General features: G+C 44.8%; 1 protein-coding gene across 1 annotated transcript in view; it reads right to left on the reverse strand.

Annotated features, from left to right (window-relative positions):
- The window catches only part of ITGA5 (integrin subunit alpha 5), a 289,891-nt gene that overhangs the window by 148,583 nt on the left and 119,460 nt on the right, over positions 1 to 21,848 (reverse strand). Inside the window, exon 2 of the mRNA XM_078688465.1 lies at positions 10,186 to 10,316. Within this exon, the coding sequence (XP_078544591.1) occupies positions 10,186 to 10,316 (131 nt within the window). The remainder of the gene's footprint in view (positions 1 to 10,185; positions 10,317 to 21,848) is intronic.

The following is a 21,848-nucleotide window of genomic DNA, read 5'->3' on the forward strand; positions in this document are numbered from 1 at the left end:
AGCCGGCAGGAAGCAAGATGCATGACCACTAAGATGCAAGGAAGCTTTTTTTTAATTACAATAACTTTCGCTGACAGAGCATGTGCGCTATAGGCGAAATCTGAAAAGTCTACCTCTAATAATCAATGAATGGGCTGTGTCAAACCAGATCATATAATCATACCAGGCAAGGAACCTAAACCTTTTGTGAACAAAGCAAGGGACACCTCGGTTAATCTGTGAGCAGCAACCAAGGGCACTGATTACAAACACTCTTGTGGTGGACTTTTGTGTTTAAAGGGAGAATGAGGAGACAGGAGGAAATAACTGAACAGACGTTATTGCAGGGAAAAGGCAGAGAGAATGTAAAGTAGCGCAGCAGTGACATACAACTCCAGACTTTTGTTCTCAAAGTGCGAAACTCACACCTAATGAGTGAGGCTCTGTGTCTGCTAAAGTCTTCAGTTTTCCAGGGGAAAAAAAATCACCAGTTTTACAGAGGTTCAAGGTAATAATCAACAACCACCAAGGGACAGATATACTGAACAGAAAGGATGCTGAGCAACTATGGCTGACTGCACAGGCCAGCCATTTTGGGCACTATAAACCGGTCCAGTTTTGTTGCCCGGCCCTCACGTTGATCATGGAAAGTCTGGCCCGGTTTGCTTTGGCACCGAATTTGCAGAACTTTACATGGCTCTACCACTTCCCTTGTTTTTTCCACTTTCAAATTAAATTGTGCACTTTTTAAAACATGGAAATTATATATTTTTCTAGTAGCAACATTTTGCCATTTTCTGGAGGTCTTTAAGTACCTCAGCAATGAAGAGGGTAGGTTATTGGCCAGAAAGGGAATTAATTTTTCATGTCACTGTAATCGAAGGCCAGCAAAATCGTCACGCAACCTTGTACAGTGTACATGATGTTTCAGAGCATGATCACTCGTCTGTGCACTCAAGAGGTCAGACGACTGGTGTTGCGTCGGTACCCTCTAAACGCTGAGATGACTAGGCCACACTGTTTGACAGAGAACTCTTGTCATAGGTTGGCACAGCTGGGCTCTTCACCGAGTCCTATTTTTTGTACGTTAAGTACACCTCTTCCTTGCAGAGCCAGCACCCGGCTGAGCACAGCCAGGGGAGATCTGCTAGCATTCTTCTCACATTCCATGGAACAGTAAGTCTGCCGACTACTTCACAGAAAAAAACAAGTATTTGCAATGAAATAGGTCTCGCATTACTAATAGTTAGAGGTATTGGCGTTGAAAATAATGCAACACCAATAGCTCATACTTTCATTAATGCGAGACCTAGAGCATTGCAAATGCTTGTATAGTGAGCCAGAAACCAGCATTGTATGTTTCAGGTCAGTATCGCAATCTGCTCCTAGAGGTCCCTAGTGAGCAATGCACTAGCACTGCATGTCTAGGTGCAGTATCGCAAGCTGCTCCTAGAGGTCACTAGTGACCAAGGAACCAGCACTGCATGTCTCAGTGCAGTACCTCAAGCTGCTTTTAGAGGTCCCTAGTGAGCAAGGCACCAGCACTGCATGTTTTGGTGCAGTATCGCAAGCTGCCTCTAGAAGTCCTTAGAGAGCAAGGCACCACCATTGCAGGTCTACAAAGTTGGAGTTATTGGCATAATCAATGGCAATGTTTTTTACCTGCCATGTTGCAGGGTGTAGTACCATATGTGGCCAAAAGGGACCTCTTTTGGTCACATATGGTACTGCACCCTGCAGAAATTATGGTAAATCCACCCTACCCATAATGGATTGCATACAAGACAGTACATGAGTACATTCAAAATAGCTACGTTCATATATCAATTAGTAGCTTTGAAATGTGACAAAATAATTATTACATTCATTTCGGATTAGGTTGTACTCTGTGTGGAGCTGATAAATGGAAATTTACAGAACGTCTCATATTAATATGAGATGTTCTAGTGAATGAAGAAACCACTGCCAGCCTAGCTTAGGACCAAGTGTATGTCCTGCCTGAAGCCTTTTAAGAAAATAGTGCCTTGATGCTGTAATTAAAACCTAGGGAGTAACACATGTAATAGGGGGTGTCCTCGTGGGAGGTTTTAAGAAGATAGAAGGAGGGACTACTAAGCCTATTGACAAATGAAAAGTCACCATTGACAAAGAACAGGGACAGGAGCCAATTAAAATATTGGGCGGAAAGTGAGTGGGGCTTTATGCCCATATTGTTTCTTTTGCATATGTCGCCCTAAATAGAAAGGGTATGCCCAGACGTGGGTCCAATGCTCACACCACTGGATTCAAGCTGCCTGGCTGATGAAGGGTGATGCCCAGAAACCGGTCCCAGGATGCTTGTCACCAGTCCAAAGAGGACCTGCCTTGGCAGTTCGGGCTCGACTGTTCCCACAAGGGCACAGGGTCAAGGCGGATTTGCATATAGCTGGGTCCAAACTGGGGTGATGTGGTGAGCAAAAGAATTATGGATTTAACCCAGATCCTTGTGACTGGGGGTGAATGTTTGCATGGTCCAGCATTCCGTCCATCAATTGTTTCTTTTACACATTTTCTGAACACAGCAGAACAGAATTTAGAGCTGCGATTGCTTTACGGTAGCATTGTTCTCTTCACATACTTGCCTACCATTTAGAACTGGAAAGTGGAAGATTTTGTAGGGGAAAAAAAACACAATCGGGATAATGTATTCAATCCATAGACTTGTATTAAAGCAGAAGCAATTTCAGCCAGGAGAAAGCTTAGCAATATGAGGCTATGTATAATGCTTCCAGAATGCTCTCGGATGTGACTCAAATATTTGCAGAAGCTTGAAAGCAAGATTGAGGATTCTTTGCTTTCAAAATAAAATGTTCATGAAAAAAAAATGAAATCAGGAGAAAAAAACATTTTGCTAAACTACTGTAAACTTTCAGGTACCATTTCTTTGCAGCATCATTTAGTAGCACATGTTGATGTATGGTAGTATTTCCCAACAATATTAATAATGAAAAAAAAGTGTACCAGTTTCAATAAGATTATGGGAAACAAAAATAAACAAGCATTGGCAAAGCCAGCCGGTCTGAAATTGGTGGTCAGCTTTTTAGTTGTCAGTGTGAATTGTTTCGGCATGGTTTTTGTAAAACCAAATTGGTGTGGGAGCTTCCGGGCCCTCGCCATTATAGCAAACATTGGCAAAAGCAAAAATAGTTTTTGGTCTCAAAAAGCACACTGCCATAGTTACTGGTACTGAACAAAACTATTTCTGTGTCGATATGCTCCTTGTGCAAGAGCAGAATGCAGTCACTCATACTAAAGCATGCGTTACATCTTCAACGTTCATCTTCCATACCCTAGTCTGTGGAACCAAATAGCCCAAGCTAGAGTGGCTAAAAATTACAATTTCCGCCACAGCCCTCCATGCCCACCGAAGCCACCTCCATTGCCACAGCAATCTGTATGTACACCTGCGTACACCCCTGCAGGTCCATCTTCTCCAGAGTTCTTGAATTAAAGATACCCATGCTTTCACTTCCATTGCCAACTTCGCCCGAAACCGCATTCACTGATCAGGCCATGCCCCCTCCACCCCAAAGGCCCAAAGCCATCACTGCAACTGATCTCATCCAATCCTTCCAGCCCCTGGGTTTACATGTGCCTTAATGGCTGTGCTGTCCCCAGCTGCCTTTACAGCAATTTCCCACCCTCTCGGTTTACGTGAACCTTCGCTGCACATGGAGCGAAAGGTGAGTAATCTTTACAATTAATATTATTTTTTAAAAGGGCACTTGATCCTGCAGATTGGACACGTCACAGCACAGTAAGTAACCGGTACCAGTCAACTGTGCACACTTTAAATGTTGCTGTTTTTTTTCGACATCATTGAATGAAGGGATGGCTTCGCCCTGCAGAGAACTTCAGTTCACTCAAAAACCATAAAATGGCGTGCTCCATCACAGAATATTCTTTCGGTGTACTACTTCTCCGCAGAATATGCTTAGTACGCTGTACAATTTCCTTTCTGTCCACCACCTACTACGCACTCCCAAAGCCCCTGTTCCACGCTGGATTATTTTTTTTTTTTAAAAGAGCAAAATTGCAAACGGTCTGTTGGCACACGCTAAGTGGACTCATTAGTAAAATGTTACAGAGGAAAAACACACAATGGAATGCCCCCGTCTTGTACACAGCTTTTCATTGCTCAGCCTTTAATTAGCCGGTTTTAATTGAGGGGAGGAAAGTCTGGGCCAATTTACCATCCACTGATGTTACTTTCCTTGCCTTGGGAGATATCCCAGAGCATTTGATGGAAGATATGGAAAGCGAGTCATGCTGTGCGGGAAGGGAGGTTGAAGCAAACATTGGCAAAGCCAATTGGTATCACCTATGCAAGAGCTATTGTCTTTTGAGCCATGTTGTTCACCAGCGTGGCTGCTATTCAGCATGGCTAAAAGTTGGTGGCGTAGAGGAGAGTGGCGTGGAGTGTCAAGAGTGTAATGGCATAGTGTGTTGTGTATTGGAGTGACAGTGGAATCATGTACAGTGAAACGGCATAGAATAGAGAGGACTGGTGTAGAGCGCATGGACGTAGAGTGTTGCAGAGTAGAGTGCAGCAGCACAGAATTTAGTGGTATGCAATGCAGCGCTGTGGAATGCAGTGGCGTAGTCAATCAAAATACTTTATTCGGCTCAACTGAACCATAAAAATCATAGCTAATAAAAGAAAACCATACAGTATTAAAAATCATAGGATTGAGGGAAACACTTGTTAAATATACTAAAACAGGTATTAAAAGACTTCTATACCATAAGAGTCATTCAATGATAAGATCGTACCTTAACGGCACTTAACATGCAGCAGGGTAGAGTGGTGTGGAGTAGAGTACAGTGGCATAGAGTGCAGCGGTTTAGAGTGGAGTGGCGCAGAGTGCAGTGACAGTAGATTTTTCAGATTAGAGCGAAGTGGCGTAGAGTGCTACAGGGTAGAGAGTATTTGCGTAGAGTGTAATGTAATGGCTTAGAGCAAAGTGGTGTAGAGAGCAATGATACAGAGTAGATTAGGGTTGCATACAGTGGACTGGGGTAAAATACAGTGGAGTGGTACTGAGTAGAGTGCAGTGTTGCAGAGTGCAGTGGCGTGAAATACTTCAACAAATGGATGGCGTCCATTCCATTCAGGATGCTGTCTCTCCAACAGCTCATTCTCCCGATGTCTCCAGGGGACTTCATTGTTACGATCGATCTGCAGGATGCGTACCTGCACGCTCCTGTTCACGTTTCTGGAGGTTCGCTGCAGGGTTTTAACACTTCCAATATCAAGACCTGCCATTTGACCTGAAGTCGGCTCCGTGAGGGTTTACCAAAGTGTTGGCTCCCTTGATGGCAGTTCTTCATCTGCAGGAGATTTTAGTCTTCTCATATCTAGATGACTGTCTGGTCAAGGGGGCATCTCTTCCCCCGACTTGTTTGCATGTCTAGACAGTATTGGATCTTCTGTCATCTCATGGCTTCTTAATGAATGCGAGGAAGTCGCAGCTGGATCCAACTCAGGATCGTATTTTCATTGGGGCCCGGTTCTGGATGGATCTAGGCATTGTAACATTGCCAGACTCAAGGATGCGGATGATCCAGTCGCATCTGTTGGATCGGTTATCGGCACCTGTTCAGCCAGTCTCAATTTGGATGAGGGTGCAGGGCAATCTGGCAGCCACTGTGTTCTTGGTTCCCTGGGCTCAGTGGCACTTCTATATGCTCATGATGTTTATTCTAAGGCAGTTGGTGCCCAATGCGCAGTTTGTTGTGTCTTCTCCTAAGTAGCCTGTGATCTGGGAGGAACTGGGGCGGTGGCTTCTTCTATATAACACCCTGAAGGGAATCTCCTAGTTGTCTCAAGATGCAGTGATCATCATGACAGATGCAAGTGGATTGGAGGGGGGCCTGGTCGGGGAATCTCACAGTCCAGGGCCTGTGGCATGCGTGCCAGAGTTCCCGGTTGTCCACTGGAGGACGTTGGAGGCTATTCGTCTGGTTCTACTCCACTTTTCCCTTCATCTGAACAACAGGGATGTCATCAGCCAGTCAGACAACACCAAGCCCAAGACCCATGTCAATCGAAGGGGGCGATGAGGACCCTGTTTTTGTCTGCAATTGTAAATTGAATGTTCCTTTGGGCTCAGTGGACTGTGGGTTTGTTAAGGGCCATCTTTAATCAGGGAGTTCTGAATTGAGAGGGCGATCACGTGAGCAGTGAGATTCTGTCCGCTCAAGACTTTTGTGTTTCTCCCCAGAGTTTGCCAAGGTGTGCAAGTTGTGGGTGTCACCCCCGGGTAGACTGGTTCAACCGCTCTGGCAATGCACTTCTTACCCTGTTTTTCCCCAGAAGAAGGGAAGAGTCAGCTTCAGGGAATGGATGCCCTAATGTGTCCTTGGTCTGTGAGTCTGTTTGCTTTCCCTCAGTTTTGTTTGATCCAGAGGTTTCTTGTGTGGAGGGAGAGGTCTCAGGTTGTTCTGGTGGCTTCAGATTGGCCCGGTCTGTCTGGTTTCCTCTATTGATGGAGATGAAGGAGAGTCTGGAGTGGCTGCTTCTGCGGCTGCTTCTGTGGCGAAGCTCAGATGGACGGCTTGGTGGTCGAGCTGGGAGGCTCATTGTTGCACGGTCTTTTGGCATTGATCGCCTCTTCTGTGCAGGCATCTAGGAGATTGTCCACCAGGTCTTCTTATGATCTGCACTGAAAGACATTTCAGGCTTGGTGTGATCTAAGGCAGGTGGTCCTGTTTTCTGTTTCTCTGGCTCAGATGTTGGAATTTGTCCTGGACAGCTTTCAGACGGGTTTTAGTCCAGCCACTCCTAAGGTGCAATGGACAGTGATTAACGCTTTCAGGGTCTGATCTACAGGATCTTTAAGAGGTTTGTCAATCTCCACCCGGTCCCTCAGGTGGTGTGTCCATCTTGGGTTTGCAGCTGGTTTTGCGGGCTCTCAATATCCCTCCTTTGAATCTTTGACATCTGTGAGATTACGTCTGCTGACCTTGAAGGTGGTTTTTTTTCAGGTGGCTGTAACTTCTGATCAGCTGGGGGAGAAAGACTTATTGTCTTGTCTCATCTTTCTACCATGTATTTGAGGACAGGATTGTTCTTAAGTTGGGCCCTGGCTTTGTGCCCAAGGGTCATTCTTTATTTAATCATCAGCAGGAAGTGATTCTTCCAGCATTTTTTCCCAGATCCTCAGTCTCCTGAGGAGGTGGCACTCATGTGCTTGATGTGCAGAGGGCGGTTCTGATCTACCTGGAAAAGCGAAGAGTTCTTGCTCTCCTCCGCTTTTTTGTGAACTTTGGTCTCGCCCAGAAAGGGAATAACCTCCAACTCAGACCTTGAGCAGGTGGATCAGTTCAGTGATTCTACTTGCATATAAGCAGTTTGGTTGGTCGTCTCCTCTGGGGATTCAGGAGAGGTCTACTAGGGGCAGGTCTGCTTCTGTTGCGGAAATCCAGGGTGCTTCTTTGCAGGAGATCAGTCGGGCAGTGCCCTCTACTTTTGTGACTCATTATCGGGTGGTACAGGGTCGGGAGGTTCCAGACTTGTTGGGTTCCAAAGTTTTGGCTCTTGTATTGTAACCAGTTATTTGCCTAGGAATTAAACTTGTGTTTGCATATTCTGTGCAGTTGTCCTGGTCAGTTTTGTGGCTTGGGTATATCTCACTATGCGATTCATCACGGCGAGGGACGAGAGGGTAATGCTGGGATTACTTACCAATAATAGCATTACTGTGAATCCTTCTCTTGCAGTGATCAATCAAGCCCTCATCCCAGCCTTTCCAACCAGTCCAACTGTGTGGTGTTTGGGCTTGCTATGGAACAGGCAGTAAGGAGGGGGGTGAGCAGATATATAAGTTGGGAAGGGTTTGTGAATGGAGGCAAAGGGGCCTCACTATGCAATTCATCAAAGTGAGAAAAGGACTCCGAGTAATGCTAATACTGCTAAGTAACCACAGCATTACAGATAACACATTCTCCATTGCAATGAACATTACATTTGCACAGACATACACTTTTACTAAGTCCGCTTCACCATCATGTTTATTTCAATCTCTTTGAGTAATATCCTAACTCTAGCTATCTACTACATTTAATGAGACTGTATTTAGCATAGTATTTTCTTATCTGCTTTTGCCTCAGTCTTAGGACACTTACCTAGGGTCTCCCTCTTATACTATCCACTACAAATTACAAGAACGTTTCCTAAGTCGAATTCTAACAGCATATCAACATTGGGACAAGGCATTGTTTACCACGATCCTATATTGCTTCAAATCCTTTATTTGTAATAATGCTGCTGTCACGAAGACCTCATTAAAAGGGTTTTTGTAATATACCCGGTTTGTCTTTGTGCAGCTATAACACATTCTCGACCTAAGCACATCGCATAATGCGTGTCTTGTGGGAGAATTGACTACCAGGACTGTTTCAATCATGATGTTCATTTGAAAAGAAAAAGGTACCCTATTTTCATCACTTGCATTTGGAAACAATTAATTTTTACTAATAAGACTAAAGAGCACACAAATATTAATGTGTGGAAATGGAATCACCTAGTATATAGAATCGTTTTGATCACATTAAAGTATTTGTTTCCAACACACTTCAGAAGTAATAAAAAAAACTGCGCTTCATTCTTCCCTTACTATTTCAGATATATTTTGAAATACTTGCTTTTCATTTAAATGTTTTATGTTAGAAAAAAAACCTTTCCTAACCCCAGCACCAGCAAAATTGGCACGCAATTCCTCTCACTTTGAACTTAGAGAAAAAGAAAGTAAACACCAAGCCCCCACAAAGACAGAGTCCGACATTTGACCTCAGTCTTTGAATGCACAGCAAAAGTAACACGTTGAGATGGTTTACAGGCCGGTTTACCGAAAGAGCACTTGTTGTATAATACAGGGAGAAGTTCTGTGGAAAGGCTTTACTCCTTGTGAGAGAGACTCACAATGGACATCCTAAAACAAATAAAACAAGCAAATAGAAAGCCAGCTAATGTGAGTTACAAACCACAAAGCCAATGGTAAGCAACGGGGAGAAAGCATTCCCAGGGTACCTTTCTGAATGTCTCAAGAGGTCCTTATATACCCAGACAGCTGCACAGTCTGGTATACTTCGACCTAAATATTTTGGAAAATAAAGACAACGAACTTAGAGCTGTATTGGCCTTTCCAATGCCCTTTGCTCATGCTGTACAGCATTGGCAAAAAATGCCATAGCTGTCCAGCAGGAACAAAAGGAGAGGCCAGGCATGACGACACAGCCTCAATTTGTAGGCGTGGACGTGTCATGACCCAGGTCATGATGCAGTCGCTATTTCATTTTATTTTACTAATTGGAAATGGATGGGTAAATAAAAACAAAATATTAAAAAGTTGCATGGAAGTGTTTTATTTATTAAGTGGTAAGACTGGCAGCAGTTTGCAGCCTGGCCCTCCACGTCCCTTCAAAACCTCTCCTTCCATTCTAGCCTACTCATTTCATTGAATAATTATACCTACAAAAAATTTACAACGTGCCCCAGGTCCTTAACAGGTAACTTCTTTCCTCTGGGACGGGTCTTGCAGGCACCAAATAAGGTAGACAGGACTTCATCAGCGGCTGCTCCAAGCTAGTCCCTCTGTGCATTAGGATCTGGGTGTTGGCATCCATTGGCACCCTCTCCTGTCCCAATGGAGCATGGGCACAGAGCATAATCAGAACATCAGCAATAAATACCCAAGCATGTGACTTGTGGAAGGCTGCTCCAAATTTTCAGTGCTGGATTTGTGCATGTGATGCTATGTGGTGGGCACTCCCATTTGGGAATCTGGACTTAATATTCATCAGACTTATAGAGCGAAGGGTAGAGAAAGGAGGAAAAGAGAAAATGAAAGATAAAGAAGAGGAAGGAAATTCACAGCAAATAGGAAAAGCAAGGTTGAAAGATGCCTGCAAGAGGAAGAGTGAGGCAAGAAATGTAAGTTGTTTGGTGAAGAGGTAGGAGGAGCAATCAACACTAGGCAGCCCTGATATATGGTAACACCAGCATATGACACCTCAGGCGGTTGGCTCAAAGGAAAACCTTTTGGCCCTTGTAGTAATTGATTATTTAGTGTTTTTACAACTGTCATAAGCAATGTACACATCCCACCGCCTGCTGTTCCCTTCCCCCAACCAGAACACCCAGAACGAGGGTGCACATTTGCTTACCTGCGGCGTCGAACGGGATGGGCGTACAGCTGTTGCTGCTTCGACTCCATGGGCAGTAGTACACAGCACCACCCTCCACCACTTGTGGTTGGCTGGTGTTGGCTTTTGGAGCCCCAATCAGGACACCGACACTGTGGGGGAGATGGCAAAATAAGGTGTAAGTTATTTGCTTGCCTTTACAAGGGAAACTGAGGAATGTATTAGACTAGCATGATACACGTGAAAAAACTTCAGCCACCAACCCACAGGCACTCCACCAAACATGCAGACTCTCCAACTGCTAATGCCACACAGTGTGAATGAATTATTTGGCTAAAGCCATGCGTGGATTGCTACTGAACAGATCTATGTTGTAATGAAGAATACCTTCATGAACTCACGATGAACAGTTCAATGCAAACATTTCACCAAACATTAGAAGCACTGTATACATAATTTAAGCAGGAAGTACATTTCAAGGACCCTCACCCATACCAACACACTGCACCATTGTTATTATCACCTTTATGAGAAACCTAAATAGGTCGACTGTAACTAGGGTGAACAGATTATGAAAACCAAAGACCAGGGCCAAGAATTGTGAAAGCAATTTTGCAGTAACAATGGAGTGGAGAATGATAAATGACAGCAATGCACAACACAGAAAACACAACCACTGGACACTAAAATACGAATAAATGAATGTGTGTAATATTTAGAAAATTAAATGCAACTACTTGACGAGTGTTGCTCACAGCTTCACACAATCACTCGTCACTTTTCTTGCTTTAAACTTCCATCTTTGAAAACCAGGACATGCAGTATAATATTAACAGAAATTTGCTAGGACAGATTGAAAAACCAGCAAATATACGTTGCCTTGGTCAGCATAATCATACCCTCCCCTTACAAATAGTCTTCAATTTTTACACTCAATGCTATGTTTACTTGACCTGAAAAACAAGCATCGGCATAGATGATATGAACGCAGACTACTAATCTGGCCATTGTTTTTTGCCAATATTGCTCAGCATCAGCAGAAAAAAGTAAAAGTGTGATAGTGAATGGTGTTGTGTATTTACCCTGAGAAGTTGCAAAAATGGACCCAAATATTTTCCAACATAAGTTCCCTGAAAAAGTTCCAGCAAGTTTTAATTAGAATCCAAGTGTTGCACACAGGCATTTTGTATAATCAGAGGGGTTAGTCATATTTTTCAGTAGTTCTGACCGAGTTCTATGCGGGAAAGTATAAATCGGAGCAATAATGTAGGCATATCCTTTGCCTGATACTTGTATGTACACCCAGATTCGTGACCTTCGAGACTGTAGATTCTACCAAGTATGCTATTTCTTGTATCACCCTTGTAGGGTGCGCTGCTGTGCTTTCTATTGTGCGGTTAACAGAAGCAATAAAATAAAATAACTAAAAAAAAAAATAATGTAGTCATATTCCCAGATGTTTGTCATTTTTAAAATTAAATACTTTATTCGGGCATAGGCAGCAATCTGAATTTACATTTTGGTACTTGTATAATATTTACATATATGCTTATGGGAAGAAGTTTGTATAACGCTTTTTTTACACAGGGACTTGGTGGTTCACAGCAAGCTCATTGCAAATGTATACAATTTGCAGGGTGGATGCCCTACTATTTTGTCCTTGAAAGCACGGAAAGTGTTCCAAAAAAGTGGGTTTTAGGTGGAGTTCGGAAATAAGAATGTTGGGAATATCAATGACTCCAAGTTCATAGAGAATGGGAGAGCCTGCCTTCATTTTGAAGGACCACAACAACACATTTAAAAATAAACACACACATATACAAAACTGTCCTATGTCAAGAAGGACTTGGTCATCTATTCTGGGTAATGCAATGTGTGAAAGATTTTCTGTGATGTCCCATATACATTTTCCTGCTTGTTGCTCTTGATAAAGCACCACACATGATGGAAGTAAATGTTACTCAGACACAGTGAAAACAGAAGTGTCACTGATACACATGCTGAAAACTTGGCATCTATGCAACGCGCTCTCAACATTTGATTCACGCTTCCAGGAAGCACTTCACCTCCTAGAGCAGCTAACAACTTCTAATCAAAGGGCATGAATGTGTAATGGTTCTATTCGACTGAACCAATCAGAGCTGGTGCCGAAAAAAGCAGATATCACGCTTGCCATAGGGAGGCAGCAAACTCTTGTGGTTCTACTGCCGCAGTGAGTCGGCATAAAGAGAACATGGCCAGCAGGAAACAAGTTTAGCTCCTCCCTCTTCTGTGTATATACTGTTGGGTCTTCCAAAATACATGTTACTAAACCCAAGTCACTGGAAAAGCTTAAGTGAGGTCCTTAAAACACGTATTCTCATTGGAAGATTATGTGTTTGGAAGTCTGTGAAACCATCATTATTTTATACAGAAATGTGTACAAGAACTTGCATATAGTACCCTTCACTGGGCAGTGCCCTGCATGCAATGTGTGTCATATAGCTTTAACCCCAAACAATCAACATTAACCTAACATTTACTTAGGTTTACAATGGCGTCTCTGCATTTACAGTACATCAAACATGGATCCCAAGCAGCAGCAACACAAAATAAAGTCGAGAGCAATGAACAGGGGTAGGATATGATCACTTTGATCTTCGGCTTGGTATTTCTATTGTACCTCAACTTCAAAAAAGAAAAGCCACAAAATATACACTTGTTCCTCTAGAAAAACAAAACTCAGCAGGATTTTAAACTGCCAACTTCACATTGCATTTGCTTATTACCTTCTTAGCACAGCGCACAGGTAGCAGTGAAAGCTACAAATGATATTAAATTGCATCTTTTACTGAATGAGTTCCCATGTGCATCTGTGCTTAAGGAAGATATAACTTAGCTATTGGTGTTCTTGCGTCAGAGTCAATAACTATTAGCTCGGCTCCACGCATGACTGTCCGCTTCCTCCCTACTTGAAGCAAGAGACTGCGCCGCCAGAAATTACCAATCACCACAAGACACTACAGTAAAACCAATAGTCAGGCTTCCTTAAAGAGACTCCTCCCATCCACTGCTGCGAAGGAGAGAAAAAGACAGACTTCCAGAGTGCAGCGTCCGTGACAGTCGCCGTTCCTAAAATTAACTAGGCCAACACGTTAAAGGAGCTATATTTCCCCTTTATATGGAAAGAATGTTTACTCAAAATAAATATCATTAATCATTAAAAGTGAAATGCAAAGTACTTCAGATGAGCACAGGTGATGAGTTGCACAAACAGTTGCGCCCATTGAAATATAAATTTGAATTGCCAGGCGGTATTTCACTTGGGAAGAAGCTTAGTACCTGCGAAGGGTGGCTGCATGGGTCTCTGTATCCTAACCCTGCTCTTTAGAAAGTTTGCCGGGGCATGTAAGTGCCTTTTCTTGTAACTCAGAACCTATGAACATAACTACAAAAAGGTCACAGGTTGTTCGTTTTCAGCACTATGGACTTGGTTGCAAGCACTTGTCCCTTTTCCGTGTCTTCTACTACTCTCGCTGATACAGCGAGGCAGCCTGCACAATTTTAAATGGCATTACTCTTGTGTAAATACAAAAACTTTGGAAACCAATCCACCTCAGAATGTTTTCATTTTAGAAGTTGAAAATGGAACCCGGCCATCTCAGTCTTCTCTCCCTCCTCCTAACTCTACACTAAAATGGGAAACAGACAGCTGCCTGACTTCAGAGCTCAGCAACTGAAAATATTGAACATTCATGTGCGGTGCTCTTAGACAAAGGAAAAAGTAGTCCCTTTTACAGCTGCAAAAATGGGACAATTAGAAGGCTACAAGTACTGGGCGCTGCTCCGTAAGAGTGAACAACCGAAAGGGATAAACAAATATTAAAGAATAACCACTTGAAAGTATGGATTTTTAAAGGACACTGAAAGAAACAAATGAAAAGCAATGGGCAGGCTGCAAGCCCACAAAGTATATACCACAGGTCTCGAAAAGACAGCACAAGTGCTGCCTAGGCTCGAGCTAAAAAATACTAGGACAAATTTTCCTCAAGGCTGGTACTTCCAAATAGCACTTCTCAAAACACACAGCTTCTTCATAATAACACAACCTGCAGCAAAACACCTTAACCTTTTAATCTAAAAATGCCTGTGGGGGCATGATACCAAGATTGCACCAAGCCATCAGAAAGCAAAAGGCTGTGAGCCCGAAACCAGTCCCAGGATGCTGGTTTCCGGTCCAGGGAGGACCGGACTTGGTAGTTTGGGCTGAATTGTTCCCATGAGGAACAGGGTCAAGACTGATTTGCATTTGGCTGAGTGTAAGAAAGCAGGTCCAGGCAGTTGTAGGTAAATCTGGTTTATTAGTTGTGACATAGTAAAATCCAGCCACACAGGTCGTAACTGCAAGACTAACTGTTCTGGCCCACAGCATTCCATAGGAAGCATTCTCATGGAATGCTGGGACCAAAGGAACGTAAACAAAGAGCCTGCAGGCATGTGTAGGCAAGATACAACACTGGGTCATAACTGGGATGAGGTGGTGAACAAAGGAACAATGGATTAAATCCAGATCTTTGTGACTGGGGGGTGAATGTTTGCATTGTTCAGCATTCAGTCCCTCATTTGTATATTTTGCTTATGAAGTGATCAGTGGCATTGGCACTGCAATTATAAGGATTTCACTCAGGGCCTTACATTTATTTACCTTTAAAAAATTAAACTTTGACCCATGTATCACAGAAGCCTAGGTTTTTAGCCTTGCAATTTAATTCTTCATTGTGCCCGTTTTGGCCTTCAAAAAGAAACATTTCAAACAGGGTAACCAAGGTGGGTTTGTTGTTTTTATTCTTAAATTAAAAAAGCAAAATGTGAGACTGACTGTCTAAATACAGAACTCCAATGTCTATAATAAGCCTTCAAGGCAATCAAAGTATGAGTTATGATCTCGGAGCTTCCCAATTAACACTTAGAGAAAGAAAACGCAATGGCAGCATTTAAATGTTGAAAATTAACAAAAGCACCCTAAAATATTTGCCTCTAGTCCGTGCCTCTGAGTAAATAGGTCTTTAAATATGCATTATGATTTGGGTGAACCTTGTCCCAGAGTGACTGTTTATGGTAATATTCTGCACTGCAAGCCCCATCAGAACAATATTTTCATCAGACCATCTTTCTGCAACCTGTATGCTTCAATCCTGCAGTTGTGGTTGTATCCTTTTCCGCTCACCATGATCAGGCATTCTATGGATTAATAAGCAGTGGTAACCACTGCCCCATTTCCTGCTTCTTAGCAGAGGCCTGATCTATCAATTTAGGATATTTATTAAGCACAGCATTCAACCTGAATGGTGCTGGGCACTACAGATGGAGGGAGGCTAGCCTCCCAGCACAAGCCTGGAGAGGTGCAGTTTGATGTGGAGAATCAGAGAGCTAAAATGGCAAAAGATGTGATTGATGGATGCAGAGTGGGTCAAAAGGTCACCGTGACCAACAAGTGCACAACTCTTTCCCAGATGGAGATCAGCCATTACATGGTAAGTGCTTTGTCGACTGGGGAATTACGTCTATAATGTAAAGTTTCACACAAACCCAACAAGGGAGCCATACTTGCTTTCTTTGCACTGCACCCAATCCCGCAGGGGGAGAAGCTAAAGTACAGAGCAGCGCAGAGACTTCCAATGACAGATTTTACCTCAAAGACGTGGCTGGGTTTTCCCCCTCTTGAGGGACAGGAGAGGTTCCTAAACAAAAGGCATCGGATTTGGATTTCACCTTCAGTAAAGACCCGCAAAGGACGTGCAGAGGTTCAGATGACACGGTGCGCGAGGGGAACGGGGAGATCCTTGGAGGGCCAGGGACATACGCCATGAATAGAGCTCCTGCTGGGGCGGTGCGGACGTGACGCCATAGCTCAGCTCAGCTCCCAGCCAGGAGCCTCTGCATCGTACACTGCGGTGCTAAAAATGTCGAAGCGTGCAAAAGCCAATTCCAATGTTATTGTCGACCTTTCGGGACCTCCTGCAGCCGTCAGGCCGCCTTTGTTTATTCCCTCCTCGGTTTCGGGTTTTTACAAGTCTCGCTCAGCTGCTGGCGGGGCCCACAGAGGGCCTTTAAACACAGCCCAGGTGTGCCTCCGCTCGGCGCGCGCACGGAGGCCCAGCGACTTTACTAGAAGTGAACGGGGGAGGGAGGGGGCGACGGACACCACGTGCACAAAGGGGGCATTGAGGGCCTGAACCTCCGCGCTCTGGGAGAGGGCACAAAGCACAGAGGCGCACACCCGGGTCCCAGCTGGGTAAAATGTGGCAGTTCACTTTCGGACTCGGATTTGTAGAGAGCAGGGACATGTCCACTTCCCTGTAAACCCCCCCCCTCTCTATTATCTGAAGGAAGAACTTCCATTATAGAAAATCCTATTCTCCAAGACTATGGAAGTGCCTTCCCAGTGTGTTCTTGTGGTTTGAGTGTCAGCCATTTATTGCAGGATTATCCTTTTACCCGTGTTTGGTACTCTTTTGTAACATGCACACATCACTTTTCTCCTGTAACATACTGGTTGCTACCTCTTACATTTTATTTACTTTAGACACTTGCACAAGTGCCACCATTGCCTAAGTAACGTTTGTTCTTGTGATTGAGTGTCTACCATTTATTGCAGTATTATAACTCTACTTCTACTCTGTATGCTTTTGTAACCTGCACACCTGTCACTTTGTCCTCCTGTAATGTACCGTTTGCTACCTCTTGTATTTTGTTTGCTCACAATTGTCACTTTTGCCTCATCTAACTTAACGTTTGCTTTTGTGTAATTTGTTCTGATGTATCATTACTGTTCCTATTGTGAAGCGCTCTGCCACCTTCAGGTAAAGTCTGTGCTATATAAAAACGCATAAAATAAATAAATAAACAAGCATTTACAATGCAACAGTTTCGCCTTTGCAAAAGTTTGAGCTATTGGCATTGTAAACCATAAGTGACCTATTGTGACATAATTCACCATATTTGACCTATTGTGATATCCTGAACCATAAGTGACCTAAAGGGAAATCATTCTGCATTAGTGTCGTATTGCGATATCAATCACGATATGAGATCTCTTATGACATCATTCCTTATAAGAGCTTTACATTAACATCAGTCACCAGTTGAGTTGTACTGTGACATCACTCAACAGATGTGACTTATCACCTCATTCATTAAAAGAGCACTACTGTGACGTCACTCACGAGCAAATAATTCCCAGAGCTGAGGCCCAATGTGACATCATTCTCCGTCAGCACCAATGTGACATCATTCCTAAGGTGAGACTCGTGACATTGTTCCATATATCACATGACAGTCATTACGAGAGCGCCTCTGTTCCATCAGGTGAGCCCTACTGTGACGTCATTCCCCAGATGAGACCTATTGTGACATCATTCAACGATGAGGCTGGCTGTGATATCACTCAGCACATGTGGCCTCATCTCACATCCTTCATCATGTAAGACCTATTGGGACAACATTCGCCAGATGTGCTCAGTTGTGACATCATTATTTGACATATTGTGACACCATTCATCCTAAGCGACCTATTGCAATGTTATCAACTATGTGAGACTTGTGGCATCGTTAACCCGATAAGAGCCACTGTCACAGCCTTCATTCACTTTATTAGACTGATTAGGACATAATGCACCCTAGACCTGTCGAGACATCACTCATTATAAAAGCTGTACTGTGACACTACCATCAGATGTGCTCTATCGCAACATCATTCTCCAGGCGAGACTTGCTGTGACATCATTCACCAGAAGAACTTGATTACATGATTCAGCAAATGAGACCAGTTGTGACATCATTCACCAGACATGACTGTATGACATAAATCAGCTGAGACCAATTGTGACATTATTCACCAGACTAGACTGTATGACGTAAATCAGCTGAGACCAAATGTGACATCATGCAGCCTGAGGTATCGCACATCACAAAAGCCGTGCTGTGACTCAATCATCGGATGTGCTCTATCGTGACATCATTCACTAAGCGTCGCCTCTCGTGACAGCTATCCCTATCGTGACATGGACCACTTGAGGAGATCTTTCGTGGCAAGTGCACACCCTGCCTTCAGTGACCGGGGGTCTCGGGCGCCCCCCAGCGGCACCTCCCCCCACCCCCCCACGGGCCTTACCTCGCTTGAAGGACCATCTCTTCATCCACAGCCTGGAGAAGGAGGGCCACGAGTGGTTGAGGATGGAGTCGGCCATCGGGAGCGCGAGAGCCGCGGGTCTTGCAGGGGAAGTGAACTCCACAGGCTCATGTGAGACAGAAGGCAGAGGCAGCCCGAGGAGGAGGGGGTAGGGGGGGGAGGACAGGGGAAGAGGGGGAGACAGGGAGGGGCAGAGAGGGGAAGAGGGAGAGAGGGGTGGGGCGAAGCTGGACCCACACCAGAGCCCGCCTGCCCCCAGGGCTCCCAGTGACAGGCGGCGGCGACCAATCACAAAGAGGATGGACACCAGGGGATACAGGCAGGCCGGAGGGGCTGGGGCAGAGACACTCGTGCGCCAGGAAGCATCTTACAGAAGCATCAGCCTGACATCTGACAGACTCTGCCCCAGCTCTCCTGTCCTTTTAAAGGGGGCTGGTCTTCGTCAAGTAGTACATTTATAACCTGACGTCACCGGCTGCGAGGTCACACCCGCAGCGTGCCCCTGAGAGGACCTGCTCATGAAAAGTGTCCTGCCCGTCGTTTTCACGTGCACCTCGGGGTCAGTCATGGAGTGAGGGATAGGCATGCATCATTCACTGAAACCCGCCTCCAGACAGAGGTAAACATCTTAGAGCCCGCCGTGTGCATTTTCCCAAGTCTCCTACAGACTATGAACTCATTCGATTTGCTTTCGTGATTGTGAACATTAAAGATCAGAGGCACAAAGTAGCAAACACTTCATATAAGGATTGTTGGAGCTCTGGGCAAAATGACATTTTGCACGCGAGATGCTCCCTTTCCCATAGCAAAAAAGGCTGTTTTTTGTGCCAACTTTTTGGGTGTTTTGCCACCTTTGGTGATTTGGACTGAAAGAGTAAGGCAGACGTCTGCTATCCGCTCATTGTAGCAGGAGCACCGACTTAACCCCTTCCTGGCCGCAGGGAACCTGGTTTGATGCTGGCAGTGACTGAAGATTCTTGCCAGAAGCATCGTGGTTGGTTGGTGGGACCACATAATCTGGCACCGTCATCTCTTTACCCAAAGAACATCAGATTATATATTTTTAAAACAGGGCATACATTTGGGAGATCAGCCGCTCTGCCCTCCACCCCTCAACCCCCACCCAACCACGCCAGGCACGCTCTCAACCCATGTCTGATAGACAGGTCACGATAATGGTAAAGATATGGAAATGTGGTAAAGTGAAGAGGGAACCCAAGTAAAAAAAAAATCCAAGTCAGGTCCTGGGCCGGCAGACAATGACAGCGCGGCCCGGGCAATGATGTCACAGGGGTGTCCCGGGCCGGCAGCCAATCACAGCGCGGCCCGGGCAATGACGTCACGGGGGTGTCCCGGGCCGGCAGCCAATCACAGCGCGGCCCGGGGAAGGACGTCAGGGGGTGTCCCGGGCCGCCCGGCAACAAGGGGTGGGACTTAAAAAAAGACCATGAAACGCCCCCGAATCGCGTCCTGACGGGGACAGAGTGATTGACAACCGATCTCTTCCAATGGCTAGCCTCCATTTATGGAGCTAGCCAATGGAAGAGAAGGCGGGACAAAGCCCCACACTGTAGGATCATAAGATTTCGCCTGGCGAGCCCTGCTGCGCAGTGCTACGGCCAGGCGAAACCTACAAACAGCCGATACTACCTGGGTCGTCTTGCTGGCAGCGCGACCCTGCCTAAGCACCCCGTAATGTTTGCCGCATTAGTGACCGTGACAGGGCTGTTAGTGAACTATTGTTTCGGGTACCTCAGATAGCAGAGTCTTAGTTAAAATATTCACCCACCCCCCCAACAGTCTAGACAGCTGTGCATTAGACAAGTGCAAAGAAATGTCTCGCGACTGCGCGGGGTACGAGCCAGAACACTTCCGTGTAAGTGCAGAACTGCTCTGGAGAAACAGTAAAAAGAATGACACGAGCGATGTTCCCAGCCAGTGTGTTTTTATTCGACAATATCAATGCACCACGTTCCACACACTCACCTGAACCAAGACTGCAGTCATGCCGCTAGAGTGCCACATGTGGTCTCACTACAAAGTGCTAGGTGTTCAATGTGTTTATTTCAACAGAATTGCTTTGCTACTAAGACAAAAAAAATGCATTGGGTATGAAACAAGCTGAAAGAAGATAGATGGAAGAATAGAAGAATAGATGGAAGAATAGAAGGTAGACGGTAGAATAGAAGGTAGACAGAAGATAGACGGAAGAATAGAAGGTAGACGGAAGAATAGAAGGTAGACGGAAGAATAGAAGAATAGGTGGAAGAATAGGTGGAAGAATAGAAGGTAGACGGAAGAATAGAAGGTAGACAGAAGAATAGAAGGTAGACGGAAGAATAGAAGATAGGTGGAAGAATAGAAGGTAGACGGTAGAATAGAAGGTAGACGGTAGAATAGAAGGTAGACGGTAGAATAGAAGGTAGACGGAAGAATAGAAGGTAGACGGAAGAATAGAAGGTAGACGGAAGAATAGAAGATAGACGGAAGAATAGAAGGTAGACGGAAGAATAGAAGGTAGACGGTAGAATAGAAGGTAGACGGAAGAATAGAAGGTAGACGGAAGAATAGAAGGTAGACGGAAGAATAGAAGATAGACGGAAGAATAGAAGGTAGACGGAAGAATAGAATGTAGACGGAAGAATAGAAGGTAGACGGAAGAATAGAAGGTAGATGGAAGAATAGAAGGTAGATGGAAGAATAGAAGGTAGATGGAAGAATAGAAGGTAGATGGAAGAATAGAAGATAGACGGAAGAATAGAAGATAGAGAGAGAGATGATAGACGGAAGGATATAAGTTAGACATATAGAACAGTGTCTGTTGAGACAGCGGGGGCGCTGTGGACATGTTTCTTAGCCCCACCTTATGGCAGCTCATCTTCCTCAATGGAGGCAGCTCATCTCATCCTACCCATCCTATCCCCTCGAGTCCCGTGCACATCTCCGCCTGCTACTACACAGATACTCACTAGTGCGCAGGAGCCGACACTGCACCCCCAGAGGAAATCTGAAGCACATGCAGAGAGATGGACGACTCCAATAATGCAGCGGCGACCGCAGCCCTATCAGCTATGACAGGATGTTAGTTACAAAGATCACAAGATGTGTACGAGTCAGAACAGTGCTGCGTCCAGGACACAACCTATAAACACACACGGAGCAGCCTGTGATCAGCAGCCAGAAGTTCCGCAGCCGGACAACACAAACGAAATCCAAACGGGAACACAAAAGCACACATTGTGAATAATAGGCGCGACCTGCAAGGGCCTTCTTGTCTGCCAATTTGCCAGTTCATCTTAGATGGTCTCCAGGTTTACTTGAGACTTGTCATTTGGAAGCAATGCTGTGCATCTGGAAGCTGGCTGCATCAGGTTTAAGTTCACTTTCCCTGCTTGACCACTTCTGACCCTTGGCAATTAGCTCAATTTCCCTTGGTCTCGGATCTTTCATTTACCGAAGCTGGGAATGCTTCGAAACAGACCTACCACTTGAACAAGCACAACAAATAAACATT

This window comes from Lissotriton helveticus, chromosome 1_1 (assembly GCF_964261635.1).
Source record: "Lissotriton helveticus chromosome 1_1, aLisHel1.1, whole genome shotgun sequence".
Classification (NCBI taxonomy): domain Eukaryota; kingdom Metazoa; phylum Chordata; class Amphibia; order Caudata; family Salamandridae; genus Lissotriton; species Lissotriton helveticus.